The sequence below is a fragment of the Manis javanica genome, chromosome 6 (assembly GCF_040802235.1).
Source record: "Manis javanica isolate MJ-LG chromosome 6, MJ_LKY, whole genome shotgun sequence".
Taxonomy (NCBI): domain Eukaryota; kingdom Metazoa; phylum Chordata; class Mammalia; order Pholidota; family Manidae; genus Manis; species Manis javanica.
In genome coordinates this window covers 150048037-150065903 of record NC_133161.1, presented here as the reverse complement: position 1 = coordinate 150065903, position 17867 = coordinate 150048037, and the positions used below count along the sequence as shown (strand labels likewise).

The window sequence follows — 17867 nt, the reverse complement described above, 5'->3', positions numbered from 1 at the left end:
AGAGTTCAGCGTTGGTGCCCGGCGGAGCTGGGATTTGGCGGGGGGAGCCAGTGAGCTGGGGACAGGGAATGACGGAGTCTGAGCAACAGAAAAAGGTTGCTGGGGAAATGAAGAGAGCTTCAGAGACTTGTAACACTGTAACAAAAGATCTGACATTCATGTCACTGCATCCCAGAAGGAGATGAGAAGGACAGGGGCTGGAAAACATACTGAAAGAGAGAATGGCTGAAAGCTTCCCAAATCTGGCAAGAGAATTAAACCTATGGAATCAATAAGCTGAGTGAACCCTGAACAAGATAAACTCAAATTCATTCCAAGACACATCATAGGCCAACTTCTGATAACTAAAGGTAAAGGAAAAATCCTGAAAGCAGAGAAAATGAAACCTTGCCTATGAGGGAAAAGCAATTTAGGCCTGACAGCAGATTTCTCACCAGAAACCAGGAGGCCAGAGGAAAGGGCACAACATTTTTCAAGTGCTGAAAGAACTGTCAACCCCAAATTCCATACCTGGAGGAAAACATTATTCAGTAATGAAGAGGTATTCAAGACATTGTCAGATGGAGGAAAACCAGGGTAGCAGCAAGAATGGCTGCAGGAATTCCTGGAACAGAAAGGAAATGATAAAGAAGAAGTAATCAAAGAACATTAAGAACAGAAAGAGTAAGGATACAGATAAAAACAACAGATTTTCCTTCTAAGTTTTCTAAATTAGGTTTAAAGGTTGAAGCACAAATTCTAATAGCATTCTCATGTAGTTTTCAACATATGCCGGGAACGTACTTAAAACAATTACATTATAAACAAGGGAGAGTAAAGGGATGTAAAAGCAGGCAAGAGTCTACTGCACTTCATTTGAGCTACTATAGCCAACTTGGGAAAAAATTTGGCAAGTTTTTTTCTTTTAATTAAACATGTACCTACCATATGACCTGGCAATCACATCCTGGCAAAAAGTGGAAACAACCAAAATGTCTTTCAATAGGGGAATGGCTAAGTAAAAGGTACGTCCACACCATGGATACAACTTACAAATAAAAAGAAACAAACTTCTAATACACACAACTTGGATGGACCGCAAAGGCGTTATGTGGAGAAAAGGTGACCTCAAAGGTGACACCTACATAATTCCATTTATAGAACATTCTCAAAATGACAAAATCATAGAGATGGGGAACAAATTAGCAATTGCCAGGTTAGGGATGGTGGGGAAGGTGGGTTAGCTATGAAGGACTATACAGAGATCTCTGTGGCGAGAGAATAGTTCTGTAACAAAACCGCAGTGGCAGTTACCTGGGTCTATACACGTAGGATAAATGCACAGAACTCTACCAATGTCTATTTCCTGGTTCTGGACTATCTTTGTAACCTACTGTAAATCTGTAATTATTTCAAAATAAAAAGTTTTTTAAAGTGAAAAAGAAAAGCAATAGGAAGTCTCAAGATTGGCAGAGTGACGTATGGGACCAGAACTGGTTGATTGTGTTTGTAATATAAAGGCATATCTTCCTCAAAACAAACTCAAATAACATAAATGGTAACAACTCATATGAAATCCTCATGAAAATCCTGCAATATGAGAGGTAGAAGGGAGGGGACTGAACATGACATGCAGGAGAGTAACAGAAACAATACTAACCCAAGGAGGTATCAATCTTGCTTTCTAAAAAATAATCTGCTGGCAATCTTACAGTAAATGCTATGACATTAAGGCAACGGGCAGGAACCTTTTCAGTGGGTTGGCATCTTGGTAAGTAACATACACCCATCTAGGTCAATTCCTACTAGAGGCAGGCAGGGATAGCTACAGAAATCAGGGTTTGCTGTACTTTAAGGCTCTCATTACCAAAATGAGAGGAAGCAGGAAAGAAAAGTATTTCTTCCAGGCTGGGATCTATAGATGAAGATGGAAAAGGTCCATCCCGTTCTGTGTGCTGCACCATGCAGGCAATGCAGCGATGGGCAGGACGTGGTCCTGTCCTCCAGGAGCTTGTAGCCTTCCCTATGACGAGGGCATGACTGGACCTTGAAGAATGATAGTGGTGGGGTCCTAGTTAGTTTAAATGTAACTTTGTCAGTGTCTGGGGAAGTCTATCTTGAGTTCAAGAAGGGCTATTTGGGGATTTAAAAATTTTAAGAATAATCTATTGTGTATAAGCCATACATTAGGTACTGTGGAGGTTTCAAAGATTAAGGACAAAGCCACGAACTCCTGTCATACATAAATCAGCAGAGAACACAGTCACATACATAAACATTTGAGAATAAGTTAAACATGGAAGTAACAAATGAAAAAAACTGCCCAAAAAACTAAAATCTAGAAACTTCAAACCATTTATTTCCCCCTAAACACTCAATGCTCTTTCATACTTACACTCATTGCATATGCTGTTCCCTTTGACTGGAAATGCTAACCTTCCCTTCCTCTGCCAGAGAACTCTCAGGCAGCCTCTAAGACCCAGCTCCTACGCCACCTCTTGTGCGAGGCTGTCCCCAAATGAGAAGCAGGAAGAGTTCTTGATTCTTTCTTTGTGCTCCCATGGCCTGTCATGGCCCTCACTACACTGGAGTGGTATTTTAGGACTCTCTCTCCTACTGGACTCTGAGGGCAAGATTTATGCCTTTTCTAAACTCAGTTTTACCAAAATAATGTATGTGCATAGTTCAAAACATATGTAGTACAAGCAGCTTAATACAATAAACAGCAGTTGCCCTTGTTGACCCCTGGTCCCTCTTCCCAGAGGCAACCACTCCCAGCTCTGCGGAGCCTTTCTCCAGGTGCTTTTGGTTTTTCGATTATCAAAAAACAACATGCTACACAGACTCACAGACTCCAAGAAGGGACTAGTGGTCACCCAGGGGGAGGGGCGGGGGAGGGCGGGTGGGGAGGGAGGGAGAAGGGGATTGAGGGGTATTATGATCAGCACACATGGTGTGGGGGGATCATGGGGAAGACAGTGTAGCACAGAGAAGGCAAACAGTGACTCTGTGGCATCTTACTATAGTTGGGCAGTTACTGCAATGGGGTTTGGGGGGGGACTTGATAATATGGGAACAATGTAGTAACCACATTGTTTTTTCATGTGAAACCTTCATAAGAGTGTACATCAATAATACCTTAATTTAAAAATTAATTAATTAATAATGAAAAAAATAACAACATGCAAAGGTCTTTTGGCACTTGCACTGCAGGTGGCATGGACCATTTCTCACTCATCGCCAGGTACTTTATGGGCTTCTGCAATCTGAAAAGCAGTGTCCTTCAGTTCTGGGCAATTTTCTTTCCTCCATTTACTTTGTCCTCTTTCTGGACCTCCTATTAGCTAGACACTGGCTCATCTTTTTTCCTTTTCCTGTTCTTTGTTTCTTGTTTTGTTTTTGTATTGCTATACATGGAAGATTTCTCAATTCTCTAACTTTATCTTTTAATTCTTTTTTTTTTAATCTTCGTTATTTTAATTTCAGAGACCTCTTATTTTCTGATTGTTTCCTCTTCAATGCATATGGTTTTGTTTATTGGTCCCCAGATTTTTCTTTAAAACCTATCAAGGAACACTGACTATTGAAGTTTAAAATTGTTTTCTGCTTCTTACATTGTTTCTGTTTTTTCTCCCTAATATTTTTCCTTTTTTTCTTGTTGGAGACTTCTCTTAAATGACAGGAGAATATGGGCTTTTCTGTCGCCTTTGCATTTTCAGGACACAGTCAGAGACAATAGAAAGTTAAATAAATGGCTGGATGAATGAATCAATGAAGAAACAGAATGAGAAACATTCAAGAATGATTAAGAATGGAAAAGTTAAAAAAAAAAAGAGTGGAAAAGTTGCCAAAAGATTGCAGAATAATGTTATGGTGCTGCTCAGGTTTACAGACCACTGTCTTTTTAAGCCTGTGATCCAGGACTGCTGGACCACCCCTGCCTACAGAGGCTCTGGCATACTTCCTGGATGAACATGACTCTTGGTAGGAACCCCAACAATAGGTAATCATTTAACTCTATTTAAATTTTTATTCTTTAACTCCCCTCCTGCCTGGAAGAGTTTAATGTATTTTACAGTCCCTTTGCCACAGCAGCATCTTCTTTTAGTTCTAGTTTAAAAATTTTTTTTTTCCTAAACAGCAGCAGGCTCACCAACTCAGAGATGGGACTAGTGGTTACCAAAGGGGAGGGGCTGAGGAGAGAGGGTGGGGAGGGAGAAGGGGGTTGAGGGGCACTATAATTCACAATCACAATATAGGCAGGTCACAGGGACGACAGCACAGCGCAGAGAAGATGAGTAGTGACTCTATAGCATCTTATGATGCTGATAGACAGTGACTGCAATAGCGGGGTCAGGACTTGGTAATATGGGTGACTGTTGAAACCACAATGTTGTTCACGTGAAACCTTCATAAGATTGTGTATCAATGATACTTTAATAAAAAATTTTAAATGTTTTTTCATCATAATTTGTAACAGGTAAACCACATTTATTTCATTGAAGCAAACTATTCAGTTTCTAGAAAGTAGCAAAAGTAGTCTTAGAAATAATGATTGAATGACTTAACTAAGAGGCCAGAAGACTGACAGGCAAAAATTAATGAACAGAAAATCTATCTTGCAGTTTTGAGTTGAAGGTTCTCCTTGTGCTCAAAGACTAGAAACCCGAGGTTAGCTGCCAGCACGCTGTGCAGTTCATGCAGCACAGCAGAGACCTTCATGGAAGTTTTAAGGATTTGCTATCTATAGTCCCTATTATAGTTCTTTTTTTTAATGATGAAAGCAAAACATGATTACAGAAATATTTTTAAAAAATCACTATAATCCCAACATGCCCCCCCCAAAAAAAGTTATCATCAACCTGTTGGTGTATGTGTAAGATGCTTTTTTCTGCATATGCATATTTTTCCTTTTAAAATCTGAATCATCCTATATGTTTTACTGTGACTATTTTTAATTTGATATTTATCAGTTTGAAACCCTGCAGTAATGCTCCTTAGACCTAAGAGCTAAAACCAGAAAGAACATTTCTTCTTTCAATTTTATCATTATCTCACAGAGCAAAATCTGAAACCACCGTTCAAATTAACCACATCACCTACAATTCAAAAGCCAAGACTGGATTTCAATCTGCCTTAAAGCATAACCAAAGAGCTCCTTTTTTATTCTTCAGAGCTAATCATTCTTTCTTGCATCAAAAATAACAAAATTGTAGGGTGACATTAACACACGATTGTGAAACAAAAATGTGTTTCATTTCATTAGTCACAGGCTACATATCAACCAGCTGTCGAAGCTAAAAATATGCCTTAGTTTAAAATCTTGTAAAATATAAGCATTTTAGACTCATTTCGAAAGAAATGTGACTTCTTTCAGTTCCTAACAACCCACTGGAAGCTTTGGAGAAGAACAAATCAGCACCTCTAAAACAAACAAAAAGGTGGTAGGGAGGCAATTCAAACCAATTTATTCATCTATTGATAGTAAACATCACATTATTTATATCTTATGAATAAATGTATGTGTAGGTTGACAACTTAATACCACCTCAGATATAAACAAAAACTGATCTTCCCAAAGGAAAGAAAAGGCCTAACAGACATCAAGACATCAATAATAGAAGGTGTGCATTCCGTTAGGGGAGGATAGCTAAGCAGAGTTGGGCAATAAATGCATATTCTCACAGCTTTTCCTCATCAGCCGTAACAGATTCTGCCAGGGTTGGAATCTACAGTGATGCCCTCTCAGCTCTCACACGTCAGCGTCACGCTCAGGCAGGGCAGCGTGACTTGGCACCCTGCACCCTTAGCCGACACTCTTCTCCTTTTGGAGAGAAGCAGCATGCAGGGTTCCATCTCTGATCATTAGGCCCCATGGCACAGGAATCAGGTCTCAGGATTTGCCACCATAAAATATATGATTAGAAAACAGGTAACGGGATAAGCTGAAATTGAAACTGGATTTCAGATGTAGTTACAGCAAATTGAAAAGAGATGCAAAGCTATTTCAAGTACTTTGGAAACTCAGTCATGAAAGCAGAAAATACACTTCATTCAATTCCAGAAAAGAATCACAGGCTCTTCTAACTCCCAACCCAGTGCTCTTGACACTAAATCGTTTTGCCACATACCAATATTCTCCTAGGATATTTCCTTCTTTGAAACAGTTAACTCTAGGGTCTAGGAGGAAACATTTGACAGGGAAAGATTTCAAGTATTCTTCTAGCTCTTCATTTCTTCTTTTACATGTAGTCCACTTAAATTTAAAAAGTATTTATCACCCACAGGCATAGACTGTTTTACAGTTTTATTGTTTTCCACACTTGCTAAATACATATTTGTCAGCTGAGTCTTTAAATTCAGAAGTAAAAATGTACTGCACTATAAAAATGTAAACTCACAGGTAAAAATTTGTGGTTACTCAGTCACTAAAGATCATGGAAACATCGTTTCTAATGCAACATAATGGGTACTAGGGAATTAATTTTAAAGAAGCATCTTGTACAGCCTTCACTTAAATTCCTGTGATTCCAAATCTTTCTTACTCTACTGCACACACCAAAGCAATTTGAATCTGCTTGCTGTGATACTCAAGGCTGTTAACAATTGGTAAGGATATCTTTAAGACAACTAATTTTCTCCTCCAATAGGGCTTCTAAGAAGGGCAGGAGAAAGGATTAAAAGAGAAAAGAGATAGGGAGAAAAAAGAAAAGAGAGTGGACCTTGATCATTTTGATAGGTTGATAAATACAGTAATCACTACTTAAAATACCTGGTATATATATAACAGAGCTCTATAAGTAGAAAGTAACTTTTTAAAAAACTAATGCTCACTGCGATTAGCATACATAATGTGGGGGTTGGGGCACGGGGAAGGCAGTACAGCACAGAGAAGACAAGTAGTGATTCTATAGCATCTTACTATGCTGATGGACAGTGACTGTAATGGGGTATGTGGGGGGGACTTGATGACGGCAGGGGGGAAAAGGGGGAAGTCTAGTAACCATGATGTTGCTCATGTAATTGTACATTAATGATACCAAAAAAAAAAAAAAAAGTAATGCTCAGCCACATAATGTCTATTCAACCCTCTTACATCAAAGAATGACTAACCATCACATGAAACATATACTCAGGTGATACACCATATGGTATGCTCTGTAAGTAGCTTTGGAAGTAAGAGGTGAAGAATAAAAAGAATATTGGAAAATCCTGAAGCCAAGGTTGCTTATCATAGGACTAACCTTTGTCAGAGTACCATCTCTCTGAGCCTTGGTTTCCCCAGCCATAAAATGAAGAGATCATAGACTCTGTGGTATCTTAAGTTCCTTCAAAATCCATAATTCTCTCCACTGATTAATTAGGAGAGCAGGGATAAAGAAAAATAAGAGACAGAAAGCTTTGGATATATAGTCAGTTCTGTTACAGTATGTAATACTTGTTTTGAAAATGCAAACTGTTCAACTGCAACTGATATATTAGGGAATAATCTGAGAATAATCCATTTTTGGATTTGTTCATATGTCATTTAATCCACAAGAAACACTATGTGAATCCAGAAAACTGTACCCATAGGAAAACACACAGTACACACAAGCACACCCTCAAATGCCCCCTGACTCTTCAGTCTTGGTGTGTTATGAGCCACACGCATTCATATTTGGAATTACAACTTTGTCACATTTCAGATAACCTGTCTGTACTTCACAACCCTTCCAACACCACTTCCACAGGCAAACTTCAGGGCTTTTTCAAAGCAAACTCCCACACTATTATCGTATTTGTGTACTTAAACATAGGTAAAACTGCAACCATTTTCATTAGGCTCCTATCTTTTTTTTTTAATGTGTCACTGACAAAGTTTCTAAGTATTGTGTCCCTAACCCCATTTCTCCCATAAGCCTTGTGGTTTTTACCACACAATTATTTTTAGTAATTTTATATCATGTTACAGCAGAACTGAGTGTATTACTGTTTGGGAAAAATTCATCAATGAACATTTTTTTTTTAAAGGTAACGGACAGGCTTCCCACAAGTCTGCTTAAGCATTAAGTCAAAGTCAGAGAAAAGTATCTGTGAGCTCCCCCTTGAACAGTAGTTTTTTACTCTAAATCCTATCCACTAACTCTCAAATCAGATATCAGATTTGGAGTCAGAAGGGTATTAATTCACCTTGAAATAGTGAACAAAAGTTTGGATTTGTCAAGAAATGTTGAATGTATTTTCTAAATTCAGGCCTTGATTCTGGCAGAAAACTTGGCATGTACCACTGTATAATGCCATCTGTCCAATAATGATGTGTTCAACAGCTACTCAATACCTACCACTACAGATGTGCAGCAGAGAAATATTATTTCTGCATTACATACAGTTCCAATGTTGCCACAGGACCCACAGAGCCTTACAAATACTCCTAATTTCTTAGACGTAAAAAGGACTGTGAAATAAAGGCAGTATGCATGTTTTCCAGTTTCTGTACAGACCAGAAACAGAATGCAGACCAAACCACTCAGCACTGAAGCCAAAGGCTGGCCAAGACCTGTCACTCAGAGCCAAAGGGCAGATAAAAATAATGCTGCTATTTAGATGCTCAGGAGAGATAGAGAACATAGCTATGTGCCTTCTTAAATGAACCTGGACTTAAAACCAGGACTGACACCAGAAGTGACAGACATAAATGTGGTACAGCATGTTCTCCTATATGCTGGCCAAAGGTATCTGGACATTTCAGTCATGATACTGGTAGTAAAGAACTACAACATTAAATTTAAAATAATTAGTATTACACACATATGTACATACATGGGCTAGGGAAAAAAGTGAAAGAAAAAACAGTGGTTTAATATGTGGATTCTTTTCCCTTATCAATAGCTCTCATTATTCCATACCACAAATGTATACCACTTTATTCGTCAGAGGAAAATAAGTATCTTTTCAAACAGCAGAGAGAAATGAGCCCTCATGACAGTTCATACAGAATCACAGTATGTCATCAAATGTTTCCTGTACTTTCCAAAGGGTCAAAGGTGGGTGGCCTGGATTTGGGGAGCACAGGAAAATCCCAAGAGCTCTGCAAGGAAACTCTCACCCACATAAAGGTGGATGAGCACTGAGTGTGATACCAAAGCAGGTATTATTATTGCCACACTCAGCAGACACTTGTCTGTCTGGCCCTGCTTTTATCAGCAGCATTTTGGAGACTCCTGCAGGTATTGTAAAAAATCTTCACCTTTTGGATAAAGCTAATATAGAGTTAATTAACTAAATTTAACAGTGTCTGGTAGCAAAGAATATGGGAATATGATCTAACCAGAGAAAACCAGTGACTAAAGCCTAAGAAATGTGCCAAAGGCCACTGCAGGTTTTATAGCCAGCTTTCTCTTAGCATTACTGTCTCAACCATATGAATGCTCACTTCCCCATTCAGAAAGCACGTACAGGCTAGCCACTAGATATGCTGCATATCCTAGATACTGTGGTGAATACAGTCATTTTCTTCAAAGAATTCACAGTATGATGGGGAAAGGTACAACATACGTGTCAGAAATATTTGAATGACTAGGACGACAAAATTAAACGGCTAAATGAGCTGATCAGATAAATATTCAAGGCATTTAAAGGAGGACTGCTCACTACAGACTTGAGCAGTTGGGAAAGGTTTTGGAGAGGAAGAGAGTTTTGAGAATCTAAGGAGGAGAGAGGCACTCCAGGCTTGGTCACCAAATTGAACAAAATCAATGGGGTGGACAAGGCAATGAGTCTGGGCAGACCGAAGGAGAAACCAGGCTCAAAAACAAAAATAAGGAAGGAGAGACAGAATTAGACTCAGGCAGATTACAAATCCTCATGAGGCTTCCTTTACCTATGATCTACCTGACACATTATCAGATTTAGGGAAAATCTATGTACCAGACATTATGCTAATTACGACAGAAAAATATCTTATCTCATAATCATCTTCCAAAGTAGGAATTATTATTGCCATTTTTCAGAGAGAAACTGAAATTAGTTAAACACAGAAGTTAACTGATTTGCCCAAGGCCACCAAGGAAAGCAAGAGGGCTAGAATCTGAACTCTGGCCTGCTGGACTCCTATGTCCTTGGCCTTTTTTCCTTTCCATGCTACCTCTTCCTAAAACACAACTGTGACATCATCACACTGTATATTTTCTTCCCTACCATCATGCACTCTCCTACCTTTCTAACTATCCAGTGTCCCCATGCTGATCCCTGAACACTGGCGCTTGTTCTCAGGACAGTATCTGCCGCTGAAATGCAAAGGGCGGAAAAAGGTCCACCCGCCCAGAGCTATTTCCATGCTACAGGACTGAGAGGCTCTAATATAGAGGCTCTAATATAAGCCGTGGTGGGATACACACCTCACCTTCTCAGGGGCCAGGCCAAGTATGTATTCTACATGTCCATTTTCATGGCTTATGGCTAAAGCTCACGCAGTAAGAATCTCACTCATAAGCCCTGAGGGTCTCCTCGGAAACCTGGCCAGCCCCAGTCTAGGAAACAAAAGGCCAGGTGTGGCTGCTGGTTTGCTTCAGAAGAGAATCAGAAGTCCTGGTATTTTACATTTCAGGTACATGACACAACAAAACCCAAATGAAATGTATTTGACACAAACTGCTGAATGTTTCTTTAACAGGTTGCCAAAAAATGCGCTTTCTAATAATTCTGTAAAATAGTTTCTTACTGTCTCGGGAACCAGGAATATTATCTTTATTGGTCTCACCTTTTTCACACTCAAAGACTTGGCAGCTATCAAACAGCAAAAGTGTCACCTTTCAAAGGAGTTGAAATAAAATTCACATGGGATCTCAGCACGCACAAAGATGAGCGGGGAAAGAGTAGAGCCCTGACGGAGACTGCCTCATGGACTTGCGGTGGAAACAGCCATCACCGACTGTGTGCCTCAACCTTAATAACGGTTAGGTCAAAGGTTTATTGACAGCTTGAAAGGTCCGCACTAAGTATTTTAATGGGCCAAGGAATGTAAGTTTCAGAATGTGTTTCAAAATGATGATCTGACTTCAACATAAGAAAATTTGCAGCCCAGCTTAGCAAATATATTGAATTATGTTTTACACAGAAAATAAAGTAATTTGAAAATAAAAGTGATCCTTCATTGCTTCTCAACGTAAGCTCTCACCCTAAAGAAATCACCTTTCTAAGAAATTCCTATATTTTTCAACACTGATCTGTAGGCAGACAGGCTTTAGGGGCAGAGCTCTTTAGAAGTAGTGAAAGGAAGTGTTGCCCTTACATATCGGGATGGCTCCTCTAGGTTCCGGTCATTCATGTCAGGAGGAACAATCCGGGTGGCCAACGGTCCCTCTGCAAAAGGTTTTGGTAACTGGCCTCTGAACTCTGATGGAATGAACTGAAGCTGCCAACTGTCAGAAACACAAAGAGAATAAGAAAAACACAGAGGCCCATATTGCTAAATGTACTTGAAATAGACAAGCCAAAAAAGAAATTCATGTGAAAAACATTTTACTTGGAGAAAAATATTTCTGCTAAAACCTGAGCCAGGGAGCACAGAGGCAGAGGTCACAATTTAATCCAAAATCATTGAGAAATTTTCAGGAGAGGTCTCCCGACCCATTTCACCCATCTCAGCAATGACATTTGCAACCAAATGGCTGTATCATCAAACAACCAGAGAAGCATCGGCTTATTGCCCGTGGCCACGGTACTGGGGGGACCTCTCGGAACTAAAGCAAACCCACCAGGCAGGAAGAGAGGGAAAAGGAAGCACAGCGCCTTGCTCCTCAGCGGTTCTCAAGAGCAGCTCTTGCTTTGCAATAGTGTCAAATGTAAAAGGCAAAGGTTAATGCTGATGCTTAAAAAACAAATTTTAAATCCAGTTGTTAAGGACTGATACAGGATCTTCATCGAGCACAAGATGCCACCATCAGCTAGGCTGCCAAAGCCAGGCCCCAAATGGGGTGCATAACTCCTCTTAGCCTGACGTCCCTTTTCCCCAAAGAGGACTCTTCTCTGCCAGAATCAAGCAAATCGGGGGAACTTCAGAGCCTACGTTACCACATCCAACGAAAGACAGCATAAAAGGAAGGGGTGCAGACATCTCACCACTGCTTTCCCAGGGGTAAAGAGCTCTCATTGCTACTAAATGACAAACAGTTCTTCTAGCCAGAGTTTCTAGACCACTTTTAGAAGTGGATTAATATCAGATAATTATAGAAATTTAAAGATGAACCCTCAGGGAAGAGCCACCAGAGGGAGGCCAAGGCCCCAGTGTTTTTCAAAGTCCCCAGCCACCCCCAGGCAGTGTAAGGCCCTCAGACTCCCGAGCAGAGGCGACAGGGGCACAGTGCAGATCTCACAGCTCTCTGAGGCAGTAAACTGTTCAAAAACTTTTTTGAAAAATCCAAAATGAAAAAGAAATTAAAAAGACATTGCCACTGAGTTGGTACTTTTACTGCCTGATTTAAAACTCTGGGAATTAAAGGACAACTTACTTATCAGGCAGAAGGAAGCTGCTGGGAAATCGATACCACTCTTTCCCTACACAGACATTCACAGGCCTGCCTTCTGGGACAGTGTGGATGGCAGGGTCCGTAGCAATGCGGTGAAATTCTGGATACAAGTCAAGGGGCCCATGGTACCCTGGAGAAGAGAAACGTTTGTGAAAGCCAAAGACGAGTAAAACAAGATTCTGACGTTAGTTATGATGTGTGTTCCTGCCCCGCTGTGATCCATGTGAAATTCATGAGTGGAGGCCCAAGGCAACCCCAGCAGGAAGCTGCTCTACTAGCGCAAAACATCTCTGGGGTTAGGAAGAGGATTACCAAAGAGGCCCTGTTTTGCCAAAAATAATTTGCTTTCTTGCCCTGTACCCTTCCAACCTTTTAAACTTATGTTCTCTCAACACATTTTAATACCCTGGACGGAAATAATGATTACAAAAAAGAATATAATCACGGGAACTAAGCCACAAATTTGCATCTTAAACCTAAGGCTTCCTTAATTCATCCTTTAAAAAAAAAAGCTTCCTTTAAGAGGAAAAAAAAATTCACAGGAATAGAGAAAAAAATTTATAGCTAGTCACACTAACAATAATTCTCAATCTTCTCTTCAGTCCAGAGGTAGAGAAGTCACAGCCCACTCATTAGTCCACAGGTTCTACCTACAGAAAAGTCCTCCTCCCAGTTTAAGCTGTAGTGAATCACCCTAAACAGAACCCCCAGTGAAGTGCCTCCTGAGAGCAGGTTAGGATATTCGTGGTACATCCACCTCTGAACAGTGCCACCGAGCGAGAAAAGGATAAGAGCCCAAACAGGAGGAGTGTCCCTAATGCCAGCCAACTTGAAGTCACAGTGTAATGCTCCAGGCGGTATCGCTGAAACACGAAGTGATAACATTTCTAGAAGGAAAGAAAACCATATTGAAAAAAGATGAACCTCACAGAATATAATCACAAGACATCACAGTAGCACCAGGAGGGAGGAAGCAACAGGAGCTTCTGTAAGGGTCTGAGCATTTGCAAACACTTACTGAGCAAACCCACTCCAAATTCTAAGATCAAAGAGAACTCCACTCTCTGTAGGTCAGGCAGCAAGAGCGTGTGCCGAGAAGGAACTCTCACTAGCTTCGCAGGAGAACTATGTGGATACTTCTCTAGTACTTAAAGTCCTAATAACTTATTTTTTAAAAACATTTGAACAGAAATGGTGTTTGGTAGTTTGCTATGATACATGAAGTATCCCAATCTGTATGGATATAATGAGAATTAATCTTTACTTTCCTTAGCGACAAGTTTTCATCAGGGTTTACAGCATCAACGAAATGTCTTGTCACCAAGAAAAAAAAGAATCACTCTCATAGAACATTGGGAAAATGCTTTTAATTACCTGCTAAACTACTTTACAAACTAGATGAGTATTATTACAATATATACACACATGCATGAATTCCATAGTCTTTGAGTACCTTACCACTAGATTTCTTTCCTTCTTTCTGTCCCTCCTACACTAGAAGTACTTCTGGAAAGGCTTTCTACAAAATATTGCAAATATATACTTGTCAGTGGCATAAATATGTTTGAACTCCTTTTATATTTGGGAACCTTTCGTAAGGAAACAATTCAAATAACTAAGCAAAGACATTGATCCTAGCACTACTTATAACACTGAAATAAGTGGGCAACCAAATATAAGTTATATCAAAACACTGTATTATATGTAACCAATTCAATATATTATAAAATATATATTACACAATATGTTACATATTATATCCAACTCAGAACATTACACTACTAAAATAATGGGTATATCATATATGACAACACAGGTAATATTATAACTGTACTGAAAGGAATAGAAAGTTATATGTACACTTAGATTAAGCCATAATAAACTTTGACATGTGATAGACGAAAATGCTGAAAGGTGGTTTTGTTAGGGTAGCAGAACTAATTTAGAAAGAGAAAAATTATCTGCAATGATGCTCAATTACTTTTACAATTTCAATTATTTTTTAAAACTATAATCCTAACATGGATGGGCGTTAAGAACATTATATTGAAGTGAAGAAGTTGTCCACAAAAGACCACATATTTCATGATTCCATTTATATGAAATGTCCAGAATAGGCAAATCTATAGAGACAGAGCATAGGTTACTAGTTGCTCACGGCTTGGGAGATAAGGGACAGTGGGCTGATGACAGCTAAAGGGCACAGAGTTTTTGAAGTGATGAAAATGTTCTAAAATTGCCTGTGGTGATGGTTACACATGTCTGTGAGTATAGGAAAAAAAATCACTGAATTGTACATGTTAAATGGGTAAGCTGTATGGTTTGTGAATTATATTTATTAAGGAAAAAAGTTATCACCCTAGTTATTCTTTTCTGCCAACTGCAAATGATAATAGAGGTCAAAAAAGAGTCTGGAGGCTTCTGAGGCCACACATTCAGAGATACTTAACATCAGTTCTGACAGGGACTTGACCAGAATGGGTTTTAAGCCAGGATTAAAAGTGTCCCATATTGCTAACTGCCTGATGTTATTCCAAGCACTTGAGCAAGTTTTAATCTGATCTTGTAGTTGAGGAGCAGACATTCCATTAGTTCTGTTGTAGGGCTACACTATGTGGTAGGCCCTTAAAATGACTTTAAAAAATTCTTTAATAACAATTGGACTCTTGCTGGCAACAGAGACAAACTGTAACACACAAATTAACACTGCAGATGTGTAATCAACAAATAAGAATATGATCAATAGCCAAGCAATCAGTACAAAAAGCTTCAATAATATGATCTGTATCAGATTTAATGTATGGGTAAGATACCTTAAGTGGAAACTTTCTGTAATTTGTCTTTAAGCTTTCTGAGCCATTTAAAAATGAAAGAGAATGAAGCAGATACACATTTCCCTGAAACTCACCTGAAGTGCAGAAAGGGCCACAGCGCCACACAGACATATAAGAGGGTACACGGGGAAAAGAAATCTCTCCTCTTTGTGAGGCTGGATGAAGAAAATTATAAACCAAATATACATTGGAGCCAAGGTAAGCCAATATGGGTGGCCTAAATTCTGAACTGTAAGACACAGAAAAATATCCGCCTTTCACTATATTAGAACAAAACAACATACTTAGTTTCAATGTTCTCTTGATCTCGATCGGGAGTGTGCTCTTGGGCACCCCATCAATCGTACCCACCTGTTCTCCAGTGCAATGGAGAGGTCAAGTACAGAGAGTTATGTGCTCCTGAGCTCTCCCAAGAGATCCAACATGTAAAGGGGGCACAATACTGAATGTGGATAGAACACAAATGAAAACCAGGCGAATGGGTAACAGAGCTTGATAATTTCTACACTGGATGAAGAAAAAGCCTTCCCTCTCTGATGAGTCCTGCCACTAAGACTAAAGTTCTTGGGATACCAAAAGTGTAAGTAAACTCATTTCTTAGGTTTTAATTCTTGTGTTGTTTAACATACTAATCTTCTTACTTATACACCAGTCTGTTCAAACAGCTATAGGTCAAAGATAAAAAAAGAGCTGGATTCTCGAAGCCATCACTGGTTTTGTCAAGCCCTAAATGACAAAGAGTTTGTTTCAAAGCAAATGTAAAAATACCCTTAAAAGTTCACTGATTATGCTTCCTCTCCTCTACTGCAAAACCCATCCACTCTGAATTCCCAAATATACTTAGAACCAAAATACACTTAGAGCATGTGGAAGGATTAAAGGAGTTCAGTGGACGCTGAGACCCAAGCACCTGCCAGGAAGTGCCTGAGGTCAGGGGCCTGACTCTGAGTGATGAGCCTGTGGCCTACGGGGATGGTGTCCCTCCTGTGCACGGACTAGGGATACTGTGCCATGCGTAGGTCCCTGGTAGGGGGAGGCAGACAGCACCCCCTTTGTCCACCATGTCCACTACGAACAAGCTTAGATGAAAGGATCAGGGCTGTCGTCAAGACCCACCTAGCAACACCCAATTTGGCATCGCTGAATTATCTGTACTTCTGCAGAAATTGTTTAGGGATAAAAATTCTTGAACTGCAGTAACAAGCTTATCTTTTATAAACTTTCCATGTCAAAGATTTTGTCCTGGACTCTAGACAATAATTTAGGATTTATACCTCTTAAGGAAGTATTTTAGTTTAGAATTATTTTAATTTTAAGAAACAAATCTCTAGCTTCTCTAAGTCAACAATATTTTTCTCTTCTGTATCTTAAAGGCTAAGAAATACATTTTAGAAATATGGCCTAACATTTGAAACGTCCTCCATAAAATGTACAAAATCATAACCACAATTGTACTACATAATGGGACAACGGGTAATTTCTTCCCTGCTTCTTTATATTTTTGTTTTTTCTTTTAAAAAAGTATTCTTTCTAAAATACATCAAAAGTATAAAGAAAAAACAGAAAGCATTCATTTTCTCACTAGGTGAACATGTGTGTACATTACACATTTTTAAGACACAATTGTATGATACTATAGAGAACTTAAATGCTGTTTTTAAACTTACAGGACAAGCATTTCCAAATGTTCTACAAGTATAAATTATTCTTATAGTAAAGAAAAAAAGTTACTTTCCAAAAAAAGAAAAAGTGACCCTTAAGAAACACAAGGAAGGACGGAGGAGTAAGTTAACCCCTAAGGGAACCAACAGCTGAATCCAAATGGGGGGGCACTGGGCAAGATCAATGCCTTGGTTTCCTTAGAAGTTCTCAGGACAAGAAAGGTAGGAGGTGAAACCTCTTAAAAAGCTCAAGAAACATGAACAAAGAATTCAATGTTTGATCCTTGCTCAGATCCTCTTTAAACAAACCATCTGTAAAAAGTTTTTCAGACAACATAGGAAATCTGAATACCAACTGGGTATTAGATGATATTTAGGAATTACTGTTAATTTTGTTAAGACATATGCATTATGGTTATGTTAAAACAAAATGACTCTGAAGGCTGCTTTCATATTCTAAAATTATAACACAAGTGAATTCTTTATAAACCATTAATAGTAGGAAAGCAGAGGGAGGGGTGGGGTGGAAGGATCATATGGTATCCAAATCTGAATGAAAAGTCTGAAATTCAACCTCTTTCCAAAGCACACAGGAATCTCTGCTCAAATCTGTCTCCCATAAAGGGACCCATCGGCACTAGACAGCCAGAGCCATGACACACTGGGACCCGCAGGCTGTGAGGGAAGGAACCAGGGCACACCAAGGAAACGGCAGACTGGAGCTTCCGCAGTGAGGCAGACACAGAAGCAAAAGGCAACAGGGAAGCACCGCGCTTCTCAGGAAGTCCAAAGCTTCTGCCTTCATGCCAGGTCTGGGAAATCCCTATATGGTTTAGTTCTCAAATTTTTGGTTGAAATAATTTCCCGAAGAGTGTGTGTCTCTA

General features: G+C 39.4%; 1 protein-coding gene across 14 annotated transcripts in view; it reads right to left on the bottom strand.

Moving 5' to 3' along the window:
* ALG9 (ALG9 alpha-1,2-mannosyltransferase) overlaps positions 1 to 17867 on the bottom strand; it is an 83599-nt gene that overhangs the window by 39977 nt on the left and 25755 nt on the right. For 10 of the 14 annotated variants that reach the window (XR_012132790.1, XR_012132791.1, XR_012132789.1 and 7 more), the window contains exons 10-13: positions 15397 to 15551; positions 13246 to 13375; positions 12471 to 12618; positions 11252 to 11381 (exon numbers count right to left, since the gene is read on the bottom strand). Coding sequence is in view for 11 of the 14 variants with exons in the window: in XM_073239824.1 (XP_073095925.1) it covers positions 11252 to 11381; positions 12471 to 12618; positions 13246 to 13375; positions 15397 to 15551 (563 nt within the window). In the remaining 3 variants the exon portion in view is untranslated. Of the gene's footprint in view, positions 1 to 11251; positions 11382 to 12470; positions 13376 to 15396; positions 15552 to 17867 lie in introns of those variants that run through there. The other 4 variants (XM_073239827.1, XM_073239828.1, XM_073239829.1 and 1 more) reach the window with 2 other exon arrangements.